Source organism: Plutella xylostella, chromosome 17 (genome assembly GCF_932276165.1).
Source record: "Plutella xylostella chromosome 17, ilPluXylo3.1, whole genome shotgun sequence".
Classification (NCBI taxonomy): domain Eukaryota; kingdom Metazoa; phylum Arthropoda; class Insecta; order Lepidoptera; family Plutellidae; genus Plutella; species Plutella xylostella.
This window is the reverse complement of record NC_063997.1, coordinates 4,173,004-4,194,830: the sequence shown is the minus strand read 5'-3', so window position 1 is coordinate 4,194,830 and position 21,827 is coordinate 4,173,004. Positions and strand designations below refer to the sequence as shown.

Sequence of the window (21,827 nt, the reverse complement as noted above, 5' to 3'; positions counted from 1 at the left end):
CAATAAGAAACCTAATTTATGCATCTGACATTGTCATAGAAATTTACGTGAACGGGTACTACTAATATAAGTTAAGCATATAAAACACGTCAAATGTGTACATAACACTTATATTTTAACATAACTTGGTGAGATTAAAATAAACATCTTTAAATTAAAACAACAACTTAATACAGGCATCCAGAAGTATTTCTACTACACTATAAATAGAAAATATATCAATCAACTTTATATGATTTGACACCAGACCGAATATATTTGTGTCAATGTATAAAAAGAGTCATTCTGTATGGTACCTACTTGAATAAAATACACAAGCAAACATGTCTACAAAAACGAAAGCTCGGCTCAATGTTACAAAATCTAGTTGCATGACTTCCATACAAGGACCTGTTTTCAACGAACACATTCAATTCAATACTTTAATTAGCTTTATTGAAATATACAGGGTGTACGTTTAATGTTACGGGTATTTTTTACGATATTGTGAATTGTGATATTTCCATGTCATATTCGAAATTTAAGACATTATTTTACTTTTCTAAGTAAGTACACCCTGTTTTACATCTATTTAGATAGTAATAGTATTTCGTGTTAACGTACGTAACTTCGAATATACAGTAAGAGTGGATATTTATTAGTGGTCAAGCATCAATACAATATTTTCATGCATACTTGGATGACTTTGTGATTTTGGTGACAATTTTAATTTGCTTAATTTCGTTTTAACACATTATCGTTCAGTACCTTTTTACATTCACTGATAAAATCCACTCTGTTTAGATTATATTCTTATATTCCAGACTGAATTAAGCAGGAAAGATATGACCAAAGTAGGTATTTCCTATAAATAAACAAAATTATACGAGTATAATGGATCACAAATACTAATATTAGGCCAATTACACTGAAAACAAATTGTGAACTTACAAAAGATGTCTTTTAGAAACTATTATACTTAATATAAAAAAACCATATCAAATGTGCATACCACAGCTAGGTGCAAGTATCAAAATAATTTTCAAATACCTATTCCTATTTACATTAGTTTCACCAATCAAATTATACTTAGATTGTTTTATTTTATTTACAATTTTGTGATCCATAAATAATATAACGGCCGATATATACAATACATTCTGTACCTTGAATATATATTGTTAAATCACATTTTTACCTTGCAAACATCACTGGAAGCCGCTTTCAACATCATGTATTAAAAAAGAAAATAAGCAATTCCAACACGTCACAACGAGGACATGTTAAAGTCTAAAGGTGCTAATTGGCGGCGGACATGAGGTAGCAGCACACAATGTAGTATCGCAACGTCACTGCTGGAGGGTTACTCTCTAAATCGACGAACCATTTAGAGAGTAAACCCCCTGGGTTCTATGGGATTCACCTGGTTTCTATGGGATTCATTTGGTAGCTAGCGACATGACGCTCGACGACCTGTCAATAAAATACATAGAAACCAGGGCCTCTGGGATTTGCTATTTTGAAAACTAAAAAAGTTTACGATTTCTCCTGTCATCCGCATACATTATCTGTCAAAAGTTTCATGACAGTTTACGCAAGAGGCGCCACTTAGTAGGCGAGAAAACGTAAACTTTTATAGTTTTCGCCAAACTATCAAACCTATGCTAGACCCCCAGTAGTGATGTTGAGACACGCCGTCTGCTGCAATCCCATGTAGTCGGCGGCCAATTGACATCTTAACTGTTTCATTCTAGAGTATACTTTAACTATAATATGAGTAAGTAATCAATTCATATATACGTACTAACTACCTAATTAGTAGACGTTTCATATACAAAATTTGTACGACTGGAGACACTGATTATAAAACTGATTATAACCATTTTCAGCTAACAAGTACAAAGTTCAGGTTAGTTTCATTGATGATCTTGTTACAACTTAGGACAACTCAATCTCAATCTGACAAATTTTCAAAGAAAACACATAAAATTTACAGATACCTATTTTTTTGTCTAATTAAATCAATCGTACTCGTTTATCAACGAGCAGAAATCAACATTTCAAAAGCAACGAAAGGATCATTCTTCGTTCGTTTAAAAACCGTTCCTAGCTGAAAAGAGTTACAAAGCTGAAAGTTACACAAAACTATCAAATGTATTGTATTTTTCATACGAAACGTCTCATTACAAGCGACTCGCCAGTCTACTCACGCGCGAGTCACCTATCACAACATCCGACCATGGGCAAAGGCACAAATGTGGTACAATATTTTTAAGATACTATCAAGCCCAAAACTTACGTATGGTAGCATACAGGCTGAGTCGAACGCTCCTAACGTTACCTAAGTTTACATCTGCATACCTAGCACGGGACAAGCTACTACGCTATTAGTAAGTTTCGCTGCCCCTCCAAGCCGCGCGATATGAGCGAACACAAAACTTTAACCACGTCTTGTCAAGCTGGTCTTGTGACCCGTGCTATGTGTGCTAATGAAAACAATATTTATAAGTTTTAATGTAAACAATGTTAATAAAGAAATAATATATTTTCGCTTGATTATGCTCACCAGAAGCTAGAACTTGACTTCAAAGACCAACTGTAACTAGTTTTTGTCATAATGATAAAGGAAAGTAACTACTCTGGGTCTAATTAAATTTTTACAACAGATCCTCATGGTCTCCTGAGAATTCGACTCAGTCTGTAAGCAGCTTATAGCTTTAAATGTACACTTCGTTTTTATACTTACACATTTAAACGTATATCTACCTAAGATTACGAAACATCATAGGTACACATATAAAATAAATTAATATTATAATACAACGTACATAAAATAAACATTTTAAACAAGTCATGATTGTCAAATTATACCGTGAGTATATTATTATCTTTGGTACATACATACAAAGAAATAATCCAACTGTTTTTTAAATACTAAATAAATTATAATTAAGAGCTGCCAAATAAATATTTAGTTAAATGTTCGAAGAACGAAGTTCTCTGCGTGGCAGTAAACAGTATTTATAAAGAAATATAAGTTATAAAAATCGTGGTTATTATACGCTATCTAATCAATGATTTAACTGCTTTAATATCGACACTTTACAGAAACTGTATACTTAACATACAAATCCCTAAAAGGCCAAAGGCTGTTAATTTGAACTAGAACTAGACATTGTAAACAAAAGCTAAATAAACTGGGCTGTGATACATGTAATTTAACAGTCAGCTGAATTTAACTCGCAGATCTAGTGTCGATGTCGATGTCGGGGCTACAAAGTATATGAAATGTGTCAATTGAACTAACTCTATTAGTACTAACTAGGCTTTGTCCCGCAGTCCTCATGTGGAGATGCGCGTTTTCCATACTGGTGCCTTTTCCCCTGTAAATGTAAAGCTTTTGTTAGTTTTCAGTCATTGGTACGACTTTTAGAATGGAATATAAATTAATACACTCACGGGCAATGAATAAGTTTCATTGACAAAATGCCAACACCCAACAACCCAAATTTTTTCAAACATTTAATTTTAAATTTGACCAAAATATTATAGTTTTTAGTTGGTAATACTCGTATTATCCTGATACTCTGTTAAACGTACTTTAATGTCGCAGAAGGCACCATTTAGCTAGCCTATTCTTGATCATGTGTAATTAAATACAAATTATATGTAGGTATAAGCTGAAAATTTCAACAAACACTCACCAGTCCTATGAGTATCAGCGGTCAAGTGTCCTCCATGCCGCGGCACTATGAACTTGGTCTCCTGGAACATGGACAACACTAGATCCTCCGTAGTCGGGTGATACTCCACGCCATTAATACTGGCCACTAGCGGGGAACTCTCGTAGTTTCTATTAGCGTCCCTGCTACCACCAGCCGTGGGTTTAGACGGGTAGTCAACGGATCGCGGCCGCCGCGAATCCACTGGCGTCATTTTAGGGTTGACGTGCACGTCTTTGTGTATGTACGGTTCGATGGACACGCTCTCGTTTTCTGTCTCGCTCGCGTCGTCTGTTACGTTGCCGTTCACTTCGACCACCAGAGGTCGCTGAAGGGTAGGGGATTGTATGACGTTTGTGTGCACTATGGTTGTGGTGACTCTTTCTGGAGATGTGTGTTCTGTGACGTCATCATCAGGCAGGCTGGCGACACTGTGGGAGGGAGACGGGCTGTGTGTTGGAGCGGTGATTTCAGACTCCGATTCGCCCTCATTTATAGGACACTCTATGATGGCGTCTACATTCTCCTCCTTAACTTCTGTGAGCTCGTTGATTGGCTCGCTCAGCTTGCGCGCGGGCCGCGGCATGCGCAACGCCCAGTGCCCTGATTGGTTATCAACCGAACATGAGTGCGTCACTTTAGGTTTTTTCCTTTTATAAAACAGCATATACGCAGTATTGTTGACCAGTTCGGTATAAGCATTGTCATCTTCGACCAGTGCGACTCTGGAGTCGTCGAACTTATACCAGTGGTTGTCGTAGGGATTCTTGCATGCTGCCGTATAGTGGCCTGTCTCCAGGTCGTCTCCGTGGTGGTAGCAGACTGCGAACAGGTCGTACATGTGGTCATCGTCAGGTCTTCGCCGGGCGGGGGAGTCCCCGCGCCGCACCAGGTGAGGTGTCATGTCGAAGTCGTTGAGGGGAAACTCGACCATTGTGGTCAGTTTTGTGCTCGTTCTGCATTTTGCTTGCCTGGTGACGGGAGCGAATGATTATTATAAAACTATTTATAGTACATACATGATAAATACGTGTACAAATGGTGAACGAAATTAGAAAAAAAATCATTTAACAGATGATTTTGAAAGTCGTTACACGGGATCTTGATAGAGGTAAAAGTAAAAGTAACTCACTGTCTAAATCTCTTGAGATGTATGACCAATACATCGGGAAGAGACCACAGCCCGAGCGTCTTCACCACCGGCATGTACCTCTGGCATTGCGGACATCTGCGAAATATTAGAAACAATTAATTATGAAAACTTTACATTACTTACATTATCTTTCGTGAATTGTACTATACGTCCACGCGTCGAGAGTGAGCGAGGCCGGCGCGTGCGCAGACACGTGACGTCACTATGAGGTGTTGTGAGTGCAGTGTGTCTGTGCGTCTGTGTGTTACCTCCACGCGTCCTCCTGCGCCAGTTGCTCGGCCCTCGTGTAGTGCAGTAGACACGCGTCGAGAGTGAGCGAGGCCGGCGCGTGCGCAGACACGTGTACTTCGCACGATTCCTCGGAGTCGCGGATTATGCTGTAGAATAAAATGTATATAGTTAGAGAAGGTTGTGTCATTTGTCACCTTGGTCCTAAACTCTATTTTCTTCGGTGCATTAAGCCATCTAATGGATTGTGTACTGCTCGACTAAATTCACAAGATACAATTTTTTTAATTTTACTCCTTATTGCAGAAACATAGGATAAAAATGTACAAAAAGTGGGCGCAATGCTATGAGCATTTTTTACCAGCCAACGGTGCTGAAGGCAAACTCAGCAAATCTATGACTTGAGGTGGCCACATAGGTATCAAGTTCACCCGGTAGTAATGGTAGTATAGTAATAAGCAGAAAATCTTGGGTCTTGGGTGTTTTAATATGTATATTATCCGTATGCATCTATTTATGCATCTGTGTAGGTAGATATATCTGCTTTCCGATGACCATATCACAGACTCTGCCTAGCTTGGGTTTGGATGGCCGTGTGTGAGATGTCCATACACCAGTATTATTATCTAACCATGAAGAGTTTCTTCCGCCATTTCTTCTCCTCAGTGACTGAGCCTTTGAAAGGGTGGTAGAGTAATATTATAGCAATGGACAAATAATTGTAAAATATAATAATTGTAAGATATTCTGTTCTATTCTAACCTGTCCCTGTGGGTGGCGTCCCACAGCAGCTCGAGGCGCAGGTAGGGGTACTTCTCGTGGGACACCAACGCCTGCTCCACGTCCAGCGCGAACAGCGGGTGCGGCAACTGAGGGTTAACGTTTATAATGTCAAGAAAACGATAAAAATCGTGATGTGAACAGATATTATGTCAGTAGGCGGACGAAAGGGTCGGGGCAGATCTATGACAAGGCAGTTGAAATGTTAAGTCCCAATTTCGGCATACTCGGCTAGATCATAACCAGGGATTAGTTGTTGACTTTTGACACATCTGTCAAGAATTTAATATGGTGTTTGAATGAATGTTTTTTGTTGCTGTTTGAGTGAATTTAATATGACGTATAATTAATGGTTATGATCTAACCGAGTATGCCGAAATTGGGGCTTATCCCACATCTCTGGATAATAATGCGTAAATCATCTGTTAAATGTTTCATGGTAGTCTCCGCTAGAGGCGCACTTTATACGCAAGGTTTTCAGTAGTAGTACCTCGGGCTGCAGGAAGGTGTTGGGCGCGAGGCGCGCGCGGTAGTTTATCTGTGCTTCTTTCTAACGCCCGACATCTCCTTCATGCAGCGCTAATCATGACTCTCTCTCTCTCTCTCTCTCTCTCATTGTATAAAGCGTGCTAATTGCCTGACAATCCCCGTTCGTTCGTTCGTCGATATAGAGAGTGTCCCCAGTTCCTGAAGATCAGAGGAGCATATCTACTCAGGCGTTGGTGCATGTCTATTACAGACTGTAACCTATGGCACAGTGGGCTCACCTCGGGCTGCAGGTATGTGTTGGGCGCGAGGCGCGCGCGGTAGATCCCCGTCGTCTGTGCCTCTTCCAGCACTCGCTCCGCCACGACCCCTGACATCTCCTTCAGCATCAGCTCCTGAAGATCAGGGCAGCATGTCTACTATAACCTACGGCACAGTGGGCATACCTCGGGCTGCAGGTAGGTGTTGTTTCTTGTGTTGACTCTCTCTCTAGTTGTATTATGCGTACCGATTGCGTCCCGTTCGTTTGTTTATCGATTTACGTAATAAAACCTAAGCTTCTATTGTCTATTGTAACATAATATATTATTATGGTATAGTTTACTCACCTCGGGCTGCAGGTATGTGTTGGGCGCGAGGCGCGCGCGGTAGATCCCCGTCGTCTGTGCTTCTTCCAGCACACGCTCCGCCACTACTCCTGACATCTCCTTCAGCATCAGCTTCTGGAGGTCAGCGTAGGAGGTCTCTCGGGGGACTTGCATCGCGTAGGGGGAGCCTGTGGGATAATGGTTGAGTGATAATTACTATTAATGACATTAAACCTTTATAGTGCATACTCTTCCTACATTATCCTTAATATAGGAAGATAATGTAGGAAGAGTATGACGGCTCCATTCTCGCCGGCTGTCTGTAGTAGAGCAGACTGTACTAGGCCATCTCACGGTGACGGTGGTGTACTCACCGAAGCGGCGGTCGTGGAGCAGGTTGATCTACAGCAGCAGCAGGTACCAGCAGCGGGGGTGTGTACTGTCTATCTATCTATCGGCGAGCTGATTTTCCGCATTTAGCCTCCAAGGTGGGCCATTATGCGTTAAAATACCTATGGGGTGACTAGCTATTAAGCCACCCAAGCTCACGCCAGAAAGCCGGGTGTGTACTGTAATGGGCGGTCATCTCACGGTGACCGCACTGTACTAACCGAAGCGGCGGTCGTCGAGCAGGTTGATCCACAGCAGCAGCAGGTACCATCTCCAGTGGCGCCTACTATACTAGGCCATCTCACGGTGACAGTGGTGTACTGACCGAAGCGGCGGTCGTCGAGCAGGTTGATCCACAGCAGCAGCAGGTAGTGTCTACTATACTAGGCCATCTCACGGTGACGGTGGTGTACTGACCGAAGCGCCTGTCGTCGAGCAGGTTGATCCACAGCAGCAGCAGGTAGGGCGCGGGCGGCGCGCCCAGCAGCGGGGGCGCCTCCACGCAGTATAGAGCTCCACCGTCCGTGCCCGCCGGCTCCCATGCTGCGCGCGCGGAGCTCCAACCTGAAAAATAAATTAGGTTAAAATCTATCTATCTATCTATTTTCCCGGGAGCTTCGTTTGGCTCTAAAAGGTAGGTAAAGACTGTGGGAATTTCGGGATAAAAAGTCTGTGAACCTTACTTTACACTCTATGTCTTGAAAATAGGGCGAAACGATGAGTGATAAGTGGGTGGCTCGCTTGCGAGTCTCCTCTGACTTCTTCGGGACTTACTTCGCGGTTCAGGATCTAACACCCATATTCTTAGTCACTTCCTTTCCTTATAATTTCCTTGACTTAAGGTTTCTTCCTTAATTCGGTAGCTATAGTCGTAAAAAGTCTCCTTCACTTAAGCATTTCCTTACTCAAGGTTTTGGAATGAACTGTCAAAGTGAAGGTACCTCTTTAGCTACCTTATAGATACTCAAAGGATAGAAATAGCGGAGTTTGACGAATTTATTGAATACGTTTTAGGAGAACCATATAATTTCTTGGCACGGCGATACATAAGGGATGCTGAAAACCCTTTAAAAAACGCAGCGCGATGTAGCATGATAAGGCGTGCATTATAACTAGGCATTTTAATTAGGTATGATATGAAAGTTTGATTTTTGTTAAATAAATAAGACAGTATTTAGCTAAATAAACATTTTATCGTTTTTACTTTTTTTTATATGTATGATTTTGTAATAAAAAATAACAGGTAGGTTCTTTAAAATGTTTTATTTAAGTATCACAATGTTTTACATAATAATCAACGAATCAGTCTTCCTCATCCAGCTTCTACCTGACTAAAAACTTTAGAAATAACATAGGAAATGTAGAACAACAAATAATCAAATATTTATTAAATAATTAAAGATAAAAAAAAACTATGTAATTAGTCAATTCTTCCACTTCCACTCATTTTCACCTATTGATTAGATATCACAGGAAATTTCTAAAGATTACGATTTTAATAGGTACGCTGTTAAAACTGCAGGAGTGAAGAAATTGTTTTCATAGATGTTAATGTTGATTGTTATTCTTTTTTATACAATGACACTAAACACGTTTCGTTACTGCAAATTTTTTTTGACATTGTTTGAAGATTTGAAGTTATTTATTCCGTGTCATAGATTGTAGCATCTGCGTAGAACGAAATGTGTTGATAAATCTCAAGAAAAGGAGTCGTATTTCTACCATAGACAAAAGAAAATGAGACCGGAAATGATTTAATTAGCTATAGAACGTAAAAAAATCCTAAGCGAAATGTTTCTAGCATTCTAGCTTCCTTTTTGAAGGAATGTCAAAATACCGACTTAGAATACCGATTTGAAGTGTTCTGTGAGAGATCCTTCAACAAGTGAAGTAGAATCTTAAGTGAAGGAAATGACTTAGAATATGGGTGTAAGTATACATATTACATAGGCACATACAGACGCGGGAAGCGAATTTTGTATGTTTTGTTAGTATACAATGTAGTGATACTGAAACGGTACATCGCCTTTTACACCAACCGTTAATTCACGTGTACATTCTTCCTTCATTTTATACTCTTTTACTAGAGTTGACCTTAATTTACGCCATTGCACCACGCAACTTCCAGGTCTTCAAGGCGACCTAAAGCTCAGTGGTCATCTCCAGTGACTTTCACTATACTCACCCTGGTCGTTGACCTCGGCCAGCACGATGTGGTCCCTCTCGATGCCGGTGTCGGAGTGCAGCGCGGCCGCCAGCTCCTCCATGGTGGCGGCGGCCGCCAGCTCCACGCCGATCTTCACTTGTCGGGGGAGCTGGTTCACGTATACCACCTGGTTGGGGGGTGAATGGATATTGTTAAGATTAAAAGTTGAGGTGGCAGTGTGCCAGCTATATTGGCCAAAGAACCGGTCACCAGTGAGGTAAATTAGCATGCGGAAGGACAAAGATAAAGTTTCTGGCTTTTTGGGCTCTTCCTAGAAAAAGGGGACCAGCTCAGCATGTGCTGTACACAATAAGACCACAGCGCTGGTTTTTAGCTAGCCCTTAGAAGGTCACGAATTGTCATATTTGGTCACTAAATTTGTATGGAGTCCTAAATGTTTACATAAATATGTGTCATCATCACGCAACCCATCACGCCACTGCTGGGGCACGGGTCTCCTTCCCATGAAGGAAGGGTATTAGTGCTCACGTGAACGGGCAGCGGCGACGGCACGGCGGCGGGCGCGCGCGGCGGCAGTTGAACGCTGACACAGTGGAACGGGTCGAACGTGCACGACGTGCGCGCGCACTGGGCACATGTCAGTGCTGACCTGAGGGTAGAGAGAGATGGGTTATGTGCTGAGCTGGGGGGTAGAGGGAGATGGGTCGTGTTAGCGCCGACCTGGGGAGAGAGAGACGGGTTATGTGGTGGGTTTGGGGGGTAGACCGATTAACCGATTAGAGAGATTAACCGATTAATATACATATTAGCACATAGTTATAGATATCAGCAGCTTTTCTTAGCTATTTTAGCTTAGCTTATGAGTTTTGCATTCTTGTGGTAGGCTTTCCCGTGGGAATTTCGGGATAAAAAATACATCATTATAAACCTTTTCTTTTCTCTTAGATCACACTATTTATTATGAAAACCGTATCTAAATCCGTTATGTAGTTTTAATAATCAATGCATACATACACACAGACGCGACTTAGCTATTATACTATAATTATATTTTTTAATTATTTACAAATATAAAATAAATGCACAAAAGGTGGGCTTAATGCTAATAGCATTTTCAACCAGCCAACCTACAGGAGGTACAGGAAAACTGGTACAAAGATGTGCAAAAAAATAAATAAACATAAATATAGCTTAAATTAGGCTGAGGTTAAGCAACAACTGACACGGTCAGCCATTGGATGGGTGACCAATTTCAAGTGGTGCTTTTCTGGACGCTTCCGTGCTTCGGACGGCACGTTAAGCCGTGGGTCCCGGTTGCTGCTTCGGCAGCAGTCGTTAAGCCTAGTCAGAGGCCTTCGGGCGGCTTGAAAACATCTGACAGTCGGGTTGCCCACTTACCCGACAACTCTCTCAGCACAAGCTTCCTTGTGTTGGGGTCCACCAACCCGCACTTGGCCAGCGTGGTGGACTAGGCCTAAAACCCTTCCTTCATTGGAAGGAGACCCGTGCCCCAGCAGTGGGGACGTAATGGGTCGTGATGATAGCATAAATTATAGTGAAGTGATGTTAGACTGACCGGTACTGCGCCTGGAACACGGCCTGCACGAAGGAGCTGTTCCTACGCGCGTGGTTGGCGAGCGTCTCCGCCGCCACCACCTCGTCCGGCTTGCCGCATGTGTTCTGAAATCATACAGTATTGGAATTTAATTACATAACATAATTCAGCTATTTCAACATCCTGGCTTGCTGCTCTAGTTTACTCGGGAGCTAAGCTGGCTGAGCTGAAATCCAAGGGGATATGTACAAAGGTACCACTCGAGAGAGCCACGTACGTACATGAACTTCGCCCACTTCTCATAATAGAATAAAATAGAATAGAAATTACATAACATGCATCTCATAGGACTTCTAGCATAATGTTACGGGCTCTAGCTGCCATCATACTCATTTAAAACTGCAGTGCAGCTGATGTACCCTCCTCTCCTGTCCTCATGTTATAGTGTGCGGACCAAGTGCCATTCTTCAAGCAGATTGACAACTATACCTCATTTCAGCTAAGATTATGAAGATGTTTTTAGTTTTACGGTGTTAGAGGTATCCCATACTGAAATTCTATAGATTTTGTCTATTGACTTATAGTATGGGTTGTATCCAATGAAATTTAATTAATAAAATTGCCAACCTTAGCAATCAAAATGCAAATATTTTAAAATGAAGTACCTTTATAGTCTTATATCGTTTCTTAGTGGCAGTGTTTAAGTCTTCATGTACTTTGTCCAGAAGCCAGAACAGGAACTCTTGTGCGTCGTGCTGACTGTTCCCTCGGTACTGGGTGCCGTGACGCTCCACCACTCCCTGAAAATATGGAATTTACATACAATATTAATGTAAGATTTTGAAAAACACAGGTTATTACATTTATATAATGTGATAACTGAATTAAATTACTTATACAATTACATTTATTTGTTCCATAAAACCCAATTCACATAACACAAGGAAGAAATAGATACAGTTCAACCAATCAGCTCACAAAAGAGTGCAACTCAGCACACACATTTGCTCCTAGGAACCTCAGATTAACCTCAGATTTTTTAGGTTTCTGATAAACAACTCATTAGTCCTTTTCTTTGCCCAATAGGACTAACATATATAGCTTGGGCAATTTAATACAATAAAAGCTGTTGTAATTTACCTTGAAAGCAGTGCTCAAGTCAGGCGTGTACCGACAGGCCCACAGAGCCTTTAGCAGTGAGGCGAGTTGCTCCGTCACTTCCCCCCGAGTACCATACTTCTTGGAGTTTATCTTATTCCTCTTCTGAAGGTCCACCTGTAAGTAGAGTTTGAATGAGTGATTCAGAAATGTTTGTAGAGTGTAGTATTTGATGGTTTAAGTTCCAATATAAAATTGATTTTAAAGGATTCCCTCAGGAATTCTGAGGTAATAAGTAGCCTACAGCAGGGATTATGTAAGATTGTATAGTAATCAAAGTGTTTTTGATTGATTTAGTATATTTTTTGTTATAAACACACAGATACATTTCTCTTTTATAACATAAGTAGGTATGAAGTATGATATGTTATTTATGATGGGTGCTGAATGTGCTGCTGGTTATAAAAGAACAATTTTAGGAATTAACAATATGAGAGCCTTTATGTACAGTCAGCTGCAAAAGTCGTTATACAGATCCTAAGTTGCAAAATATTGATGCACTATAAGACGGAAGAAGTCACTGCACAATTTTCCTAATATGAACAAGCTTGTCACCTAAGCTTGGACCATTTCCCACCACGCTGGTCCACTGCGGGTTGGTGGGTTCACATATCTAGATGTGCTCGATCTAAATATGCAGGTTTCCTCACGCTTTGGTTTTTGGTTATCATAATAAATCGTCAAAAGTTGGTAGGAATAGAAAATATCAACGACTTTTGCAGCTGACTGTACCAGCACAACAATCACCATTAAAGACAAATTTATATAAATATGGTAATTAAGTTGTGTTAATGTAAGTAGTGATTACCCATTAGCATAAACTCATTTGTATATTTAGGATGTCACAGTTGTAAAACTGCATCATACTAAATTGATGTCATAGTCAGGATGATGTAACAATGTTATGTAGTTTACACATAGTTTACGCAAAATGATGTATGATAGTTACCTTGTAGTGGTCTAGTACGAAATATTCGGCTATGACATCTGTGTGAGAAAGGCACTGTAGGACCGCGTTCATGTAGCAAGTGTTCCCGTGGTTCTTGATGCCGGTGGCGGCGGGGGTGGCCCCCGGCGGCCACGGCGGCTCCCCGCTGCACGGCACCCGCTCTCCACTCGACACTACTGGAGCTGGTTTCACCTGGAAAACCAATGTGCTTATGATATTAGATATCAAGGTCACAGGATATGTGTAACATATTTTGTCACTCAAAACAATGGAAAAGTTGTGTATCTTACCCCGGAAACGTTCACTGTACTCATATGCTGAGCTATTTTGCTCAAAAACCTCTTCCATGATGGTCTTCTGAACAATTTCCTTTCGAACCCACTTTCTTCTTTTGGCGCTTCCCCAGACACAGAACTCGCGCTTGAAGGTTTGCTGTCCATAGTACTACTTTTGTTCTTGCTAGTATTAGGTTTTGCTGTCCCAAAGGGATTCCGGGGCAAGGTAAAAGTACGTTTTAATCGAGACCCTTCCACTTGCTTGGGAGTCATTGTGGTTTCCGATACTTCATTTATAAGCTCTCCTTCTGAACATGATTTTAACACTGACGACAAGTTATTAGAAGACATAATAGTACAAAATACTTATAATTTAAACAGTAAAAACACATTCATAGCAAATTAGAAAACAAATTGGTTGATATGTCAATGACATGCGCCATTTTATTTTTGTTCCATTTTTTTTAATTCACATGACTTTGTGTCTATGGTTACAGAATATCCATGATATAATTATTTTGCTCGGAATAATTATTTTTTTTGAAAACTTTAATCATTTCGTTACTTATTTTCCTTGCTAAGAAATATGGGTGCAGAGCTCTTAGCTCACTTCATTTTGTGCTACACGTTGTAGCCGCTGCCGTTGGTGTCTTCACTTGTACAATTCTCATAGAGTACAACTATAGTTTTCTTCGTGAGTAGACCCTTTTCACCCCTAACGACACGTCCACGAAGCTAGCGGGCGTCTTCATATGAAGCTGTTTGACGCTTCAGCAATAACAGTTGCTATTATACCCGATACCACAAATCCACTCCCAATCTAAAGATATGTATTCCATAGGCCGCTAGCTATGATGGGTGATGGGCTCAACTCGTCTCAAGCCAGTACGTAGGGTAACGTAACGTACCTTGGGACGCTTGTACCTCGGGACATTGATTGTATTTTAAAAACCGGCTAAATAAACACATTAAAATTCTACCCTAGGTATAGTATTTTACTCGCTTGGAAAAACTAGTGAGTCTTGTGATCATACCAGCATCGAGTGTGTGTTGAAGACAATATGAAGTTTTTTGGGGTCAAAAGTAGCTTTTGTATAGTTTTTTGTGTTGCTTTATCTCATTGACGCATGCTCAAAATAAAGACATGGATGTCACGTATAACTTTTCAGTTATTTAATTTTATGACATGGCAATTATCTGAAAGATTCCTATTAATTAAAAATAAAGATATTTAAACTTTGGTTAAATATTGCTTTTTTGTACCTTGGGACACGATTAAATTTGTACCTTGGGACACTGTTTCCTATGGCTTTGTACTATGGAAAATGCAAACATCTAAATAACGCCTTATATCTGTGTTCTTATTAGTGCCAGAGTGAAACTAGACAGAAGAGAGATGCAGTAAATCAATAAGAACAGAGATATAAGGCGTTATTTAGAAGTTTGCATTTTCCATAGTACAAAGCTATAGGAAACAGTGTCCCAAGGTACAAACGTGTAACGTACCTTGGGTCAAAACAAGCCTTTTTACTTTTATCTTAATTTAATAAAATCTGGCCACTTTAAAGCTTTAGCACAAATACTAATGATAATAGATTATATATCCTACCGAATAAAGAAAATTTCACATTAATATCTTAGTTGTACGCTGCGATAGCTTCATTCAAAGTTGGGGTAGTCGAAAATGTCCCTAGGTATGTTACGTTACCCTACTGCTACCACCAAATACTTACATGAATCTTGTTACTACTATGGTAATAGATAAATAATCCTGCCATAATATCCTTCATTTAACATCAATAATTTTTAAAAATAAAGATTGAAAAACATACCTAGCTTAGAACAAAGTTTATTTAAAATAGGTGGATATCTAGGTACTCATAAAATTTTGTACACATATAATATTAAATTCAATTTCATGTATTTAATATAATAATCTATGTTTCCTTTCTATTTTTCTTCGAAAGTTTTACTGGTATTAAACTGGGCTCTTTGGACTTGCTTAGCCTTTTTGTAGGTTTCTCAGTACTCTTATCTTCTTTGTCTTGGCTAACAGCTGTGGTAGTTTTGTTTGGACTTAACTTGTGTGTGGATTCTGACTGCTTATCGTGTTTTGAAGCTTTTCCATTGATTTCTGAAGTTCTTTTTGAGGTTTTTACGTTTGGAGCCAGTTCATCACTATCTTGTTTGTAAATAGTGGGTTTAGTTTTGTCAAAATTTACATATGTAATTGGTATTGGTTCAGCTGGTTCACCCCCATCTAATCCATCTAAAGACCTGGAAAAAAATACACACATTATAATTTTTATATCCAAAATTTGCACCTTAATATAAATAAATCTTCTTCTTGTCTCAATAATTGAAGTGAATTAAAAGTCTTAGCACTGTGAGGTGTATCTTTTAAATTATCTAAAGAATTGGCTTACTTTTCATCTAATTCCCCTCTAATGTATGGGAGGGCTCCAAAGAGGTCTAGGACCACTATTCTAAAAACCACCTCCTGTCCTTCTTGTACACTTGTCCCTATCCACTTGTTGCCCGGCTGCTCAGTAGGTCGGGGAATTACCACATTGAACACTCTGAAAAGGAAAAATAAAAAATAAATGAATCAGTGGGCAACATGCAGCACATAGCTGAAGTTTTATTTTGTATGATAGTGTTTATTTATCTAACTTTGGAAACAGGAGAAAACATTAAAATAGGTTTTACTCCATTTGTAAGGTACTAATAATACAGATAATTAGAAATTAACGAATCAATTTGTTATGTCACCTGTGAACTAGAATGCCGAGATGTGTTACACTTTTCTTGTTTACAATTCCTCTCAGCATAGCGCCAACATGAGGACGGAAAATGAAGTAGTCCGCCTGTACTTGGAAGTGTATGTCCGCATTGTCGTTCCTTATCGATCCTACATTCTGCAGAATATGCAGGTTTTTATAACTCAGTAGTATACCATCAAACCTGAAAAAAATAAAATTAATAATTATTATACTCCTGTTTTGTAGAAGTTGGATGAATTAAATATAGTAGTATTGACTTACTCTTTGTCAAATTTTCCAATTTTATAGTCCAGTAGGTTTTTTATTGACTCTTTTAGGTTCCCTAAACACCACGGTTGAAGAGCTAAATTTTGGGTTACTTTTGTTTCATAAACACAGGAGTCTTTGTTGGTAGCGAGCTTCTTTAATTCCTTAAGATCGAATTTTATTATAGTCGACATGTTAAAGAAATCATGTAACAAATGTTATCAGTAAATAAATAAACAATTCAATGTAAATTGTATAAATAGAATTTGTAGAAAAACCAAAATAAATCAATCAAAAATGGATGATTCACAGATTAGTAAGTGACTTGATTAGTCTTGACGTTGACTTATAACACAGAGTAAAAACTTGGTCCTTGGCCGTTGATATTATTATTCTGAGGTTGAGCGATTCCTCAGGCCGCGACCACGACGCTAGCGGGAGTGATGTGGGTAGTTAGCGCGATAAACAAAAAAAATTTCAACACACCCACACCGCTGTCGTCGCGAACAAAGTCTTTTTACACGGCCCAAGACGTTATTATTCTGAGCATTACTGATACTGAAACCTCAGAATAAAATATATATAGCCACAGAGTAGACAAATGTCATGTCTTGGTCATGTCAAAGAATGGATAATTTTTAGGTTACTTTGCGATTGTTTTTGTTGGAGATAAAAATAAAAGTTAAATTTAATTCTAATTAAATGAAAATATCATTAATTCTAGGATTACGAGTATAACCGGCACTTCTGCCTTTATTTGAAAGCCTTCCAGCAATATGAATACACTAATACCGCTTAGTAAAAATATTGTTCCAGTCGTAGCCAATTTTTCAAAGCCCAGGTAACCAACTTTAAATTTAGTAAGTAGGTACCTAGTTACTGCAAAAAAGACAAGCTATCGTCATTAATAAAATACATTATATTTTACTTTTTCAGATGGGAGTTAATTTCAAGACACTATGCAAGACCAACCAGTTTTCCGGATTTCTTTAAGAACCCTGTGTTTAGGAAAGAAGACCAAGCCCCCCTAGTCGAGAGCGGTGAGCTCGCAACCCTCGCTAAAGCACCCTACAAGCCACCCGGAGTCTCTGAAACATCTTCTGCTTACTATGATCCATTGGTTAAGTGAGTATTACCAATTTTGCAACACCCCTATATAATTTATCCAACCCTCTGTGTAGATTGATACCTATTTATATTAACCTGAGTATTGCAAGTCCTACCACTATTAGGTACAAAGGAACTAACATAATTCAGTATTCACATGCATGAAAAATAATTTAGATAGATAGAATAGAATATTCTTTATGTTTAGACAAGAACAGATTTTATAAAGCTTATATACAAACACATAGGTACAAAAAGGTGGTCTTATCACTAAAAGCGATTCTTTCAAGACAACCTTCGGGTGAAAGAATATTTATAAGAATATTTTTTATTTTATTTATTAGAATATAATATTGAAAAAAGGTTGTTATAGCAATTTACTAGGTACTACCCTCCTAGCACAATATTTTACTCACATAAATTGAAATTATTAAATTATTATATTAATACAACAAATTTCTTTCAGCAAAGTCATAAATCATGTAATGGAAATGGGCAAAAAGAAGTTGGCCCGTTCACTAGTAGAAAAAGCATTTGAGAACATTAAGAGGAAACAAATAGAGAGGTACCACCTTGCGTCTTCCGATGCGGAGAAGGCTAAGATTGAGTTAGACCCTAAGGTGGTTCTGCACAAAGCCATAGAGAACTCGAAGCCATTACTGCAGCTGACACCAGTGAAGCGTGGTGGTATCACTTACCAGGTAACTTTGATTCCATGTTGGTAGCTTAGTCAGTTTTTCTTTTTTGTTTTGTGTGATATCTCCAACCTGTCGGTTAAGAGTGAGATTGGATATGTGGAGATTATGGATATAATTCTCCAGTCTTAAGGAAGACCTATGTTCTACTGTTAACTGTTTATGGGATGTGTTTGTGTTTGTTACATTACTTATCATTCACTGCATGTAGTAGCTAAATATACATACAGTACAAGACAAGTAAACTTAACTTTTAGGCATGCTTTATGTTTTACTTATCGCAGCTTTGGTGACGTAATAAATTTCCTTCTATTATGATTTTTTCCAAATTATACTAAGCAATGTTTTGTGACTTAGATACTGATTTGGTATGAAATAAAAAATACATAAAAATATAGGTGTATTTAAACTTTTTAAAGCATTATCTGTTTTCCGACATAGAAATAAAAAAAATGTATATGTTACTCTTACTCCATGTTCCCAACAGACTGACTGGATATAGTGTAGGGCCAGTTTCTGTCCTGATGTTTTTTGCTATCACTAACACTTTTGGTCATGGTGTGAGTTTGTGTGCTTGTGCAAGTCTATGAAACACAAAAATGCTTGATATTACTAACTTATTTATTTATTTATTTATTTATTCAAAAAGGAACACCAGCAGCTTAAACAACTTACATTAATAAATCATTTCTTAAAATTATAATTTTGTTGTAAAAGCCTATTAAAGGTGTACTAACCATAAGTACCCACATATAATAATAGAAGGTACACTTAAGAATAAGTTCCACAATACAGGTTCACCTAGTGTGGAATTTGCAGCCAATAATATCACAAAATGTACTTAAACAATTTGTTAATAAACTATTTTTACTTTTTACACTTAGGCGCAAATTACACAGAAAAGGCATAAGGTGCTGCCTGCGTCGCGCCTTCGCCTTATGCCTTTTCTGTGTAATTCGCGTCTTAGATACACAAAATTTTTGAAATTCAATTTACTTATTTCATCTCATTTACTTTAATACATTAATTATTTCTCACATTACAAACTAACAGTAAGTACATTATATTATTGTATTTATGACGCGGCAAAATACGATTTGCATGCAAATTACAACCACAATACCACAGCTGATCTCATCCATTTCCATAAGTACAATCAAATTATGTACTGACAACTCAGTTCCGCTGATTGATATTTCACCCATAATGTTATAGCGCCATTTTAAAATACTAACAACATATTTACGTACCATCAGGGAAATAACCAGTGGCTTACTTTAATTATTAGAACCGCATGAAGCCTCGGCGCGAGTTCAACACAGTTGCATACATAGTGTTTTGAAAACCAGCAAGCAGGCAGGGATTTCCCGGATGGTACCTACATAAAAGTATCTACTTAAAACGAATCCCCAAACTAATCCACCCACTATAAGCTCCAGACTCTCGACAAAACTACACGAGACAGCGAATACGAGACTCTAGAGGACCTATTCGGGAGAGCTCACCAGTAGTTTTAAAAGTCAATAATTTTGTCGAGACCCAAGACAAAACCTCTCATAGCTTAGCGAGCGGGCTTAACAGCAAGACAATCAACACGTCTTAACCTTCCAGGTGCCTGGGCCGATCACAGAGAACCGGTCAGAGTTCCTAGCCATCAAGTGGCTGCTAGAAGCGACCAACGACAAGGAGCGCACCATCCACTTCCCCGAGCAGTTTGCCTGGGAGCTTCTGGATGCCGCCAACAACACCGGCAAGGTCGTCAAGCGGAAGCAGGACATACATCGCCAGTGCGAGGCTAACAGGGCCTACGCTCACTACAGGTGGCAGTAGATTGGTTCTGATTGTTAGTTATATAATTTAATATTGTTATACGTATGTGCAGATAGAAATAGAGTTTTAAAAGAGTATTGTGGTGTTTTTATTTATTTGCCTCCCATTCGTAAATATATTATGTATGTACGTAGGCCCTACGTCGTAGGGCTGAAAATATGCTCACTCTTACGTGCCTGCCAGCCTCCAAACCGCTAGACCTACCACCTCATACAGAGAGTCAACTTCTGTATTGGTTGAATGAGGAAGGTCCATAATGAATAATAATAATATATTCTTTATGTGTACCCAAAAAACACGGACACAATTACAAAAACATTAATCTACGCATATGTAGGTACAAATGGCGGTCTTATCGCTATTTATTCCAGACTACCTTTGGGTAGAGTTATTATAGGAAAGAGTATATATTTTGGTGCAAATTGGGAGAGTCCAATGTCCAGCAGCAGACGATTATTGGCTGATGATGATGATGTCGCACTCTTACTCTAGCCTGTGTGGTGTGTGCATATTATGTGTTGAGCCACATGCTCGCTAATCTGGCTAAAGTTATGTGTGAGTACGATCGATGAGTCAGCTAGTTAGCAATCGAATTCAAATCTCGTATGTGATAGTGGAATAGGACTTTGAATTCTGAATCACAAACTAAGAAGCAGCTCCCTTCAGATACTGCACCCTCAGAACGAATCTATCCTAACTACGACGGGTGCGTATTGCAACGTATAAAAACGAAATGTATAATTTCACATTAATAACGTTCACAACATATAATGAACGTTACGTATAACAACAAAATCTATATTTTCATAAGGTATAAGATTCAATTGGTATAACGTACATTTTATATAAAATCAAAATATATAATACTTACGAGGACTAATATCAATTCGTATAACATACATTACGTATATCGTTTAAAATATATACCTATCATTTAGTATAAAGTTCATAAAACATACTAACATAATCTGTGTTTAATTACCCAACACCGTCAAACCCCCTAGCACCAAAACCTAAAGATAGGTGCGACGACGAGCAAAGCGAGGAGGAGCGTGTTAGGTGCACATGTTCGTCGAAACCAAAGCGGAGCGCAGCGAAGCGGAGCGGAGCGTCTCCCCACATAGCGCCAATAATAATAATAATGTCAAAACCCCTAGTACCAAAACCTAAAGATAGGTGCGACGACGAGCAAAGCGAGGAGGAGCGTGTTAGGTGCACATGTTCGTCGAAACCAAAGCGGAGCGCAGCGAAGCGGAGCGGAGCGTCTCCCCACATAGCACCAATAATAATGAAATTACGATACGACAATCATTTAGACTTTTTGTGCATTATACATTAACAATAAATAAATAAATAAATAAATAAATAAAAATTATGATAATTATATCCGTTGTAGAATATATGTTATAAACGTTATATATTATGAACGTTATGCATTTTAATCGTTATATCAATTGAAATTATACTTTTTGAACGTTATTCTTTACGAAATTATGTATTTAGTAATTATGCCTTTCGTTTGTTATGCACAGTGATCGTTATACTTAATAAATTTATATCATATGGGCGTATACCTTGTGAATGTTATACAATTCGTTTTTATACCTCGTATTACTTACCCAACTACGACAGCCTTTGTTTCTTTTGACAGGAAGTGAGATGATAATTAAATAGTGAATGTTTCCGTCCAAACCTCGATTCATATATAAAATCTGAAAGATACAAGCCGATTACAAC

General features: G+C 38.9%; 3 protein-coding genes across 3 annotated transcripts; 1 reads left to right on the top strand and 2 right to left on the bottom strand.

The window, feature by feature from the left end:
• Positions 1-94: 94 nt before the first annotated feature.
• LOC105391093 (ubiquitin carboxyl-terminal hydrolase 4) lies at positions 95-13,895 on the bottom strand. Its single transcript, XM_048626784.1, has 14 exons — positions 13,445-13,895; positions 13,155-13,346; positions 12,188-12,322; positions 11,713-11,847; positions 11,069-11,172; positions 10,021-10,141; positions 9,511-9,658; positions 7,743-7,889; positions 6,957-7,123; positions 5,845-5,951; positions 5,103-5,231; positions 4,834-4,929; positions 3,684-4,672; positions 95-3,362 (listed from the first exon to the last, which is right to left on the bottom strand). Exons 1-14 carry the CDS (start codon positions 13,778-13,780, stop codon positions 3,322-3,324), a joined length of 2,847 nt encoding a protein of 948 aa, XP_048482741.1. The 5' UTR covers positions 13,781-13,895; the 3' UTR covers positions 95-3,321.
• A 1,367-nt stretch (positions 13,896-15,262) lies between these two features.
• LOC105391087 (DNA-directed RNA polymerase I subunit RPA43) lies at positions 15,263-16,770 on the bottom strand. Its single transcript, XM_038108825.2, has 4 exons — positions 16,474-16,770; positions 16,202-16,393; positions 15,856-16,008; positions 15,263-15,706 (listed from the first exon to the last, which is right to left on the bottom strand). The coding sequence occupies exons 1-4, from the start codon at positions 16,650-16,652 to the stop codon at positions 15,367-15,369; spliced, it is 864 nt and encodes a 287-aa protein (XP_037964753.2). The 5' UTR covers positions 16,653-16,770; the 3' UTR covers positions 15,263-15,366.
• Positions 16,771-17,074: 304 nt separating this feature from the next.
• Positions 17,075-20,167, top strand: LOC105391085 (28S ribosomal protein S7, mitochondrial). The gene is made up of 4 exons (XM_011562494.3): positions 17,075-17,299; positions 17,395-17,583; positions 18,032-18,266; positions 19,872-20,167. The coding sequence occupies exons 1-4, from the start codon at positions 17,235-17,237 to the stop codon at positions 20,088-20,090; spliced, it is 708 nt and encodes a 235-aa protein (XP_011560796.1). The 5' UTR covers positions 17,075-17,234; the 3' UTR covers positions 20,091-20,167.
• The last annotated feature ends 1,660 nt before the right edge of the window (positions 20,168-21,827 follow it).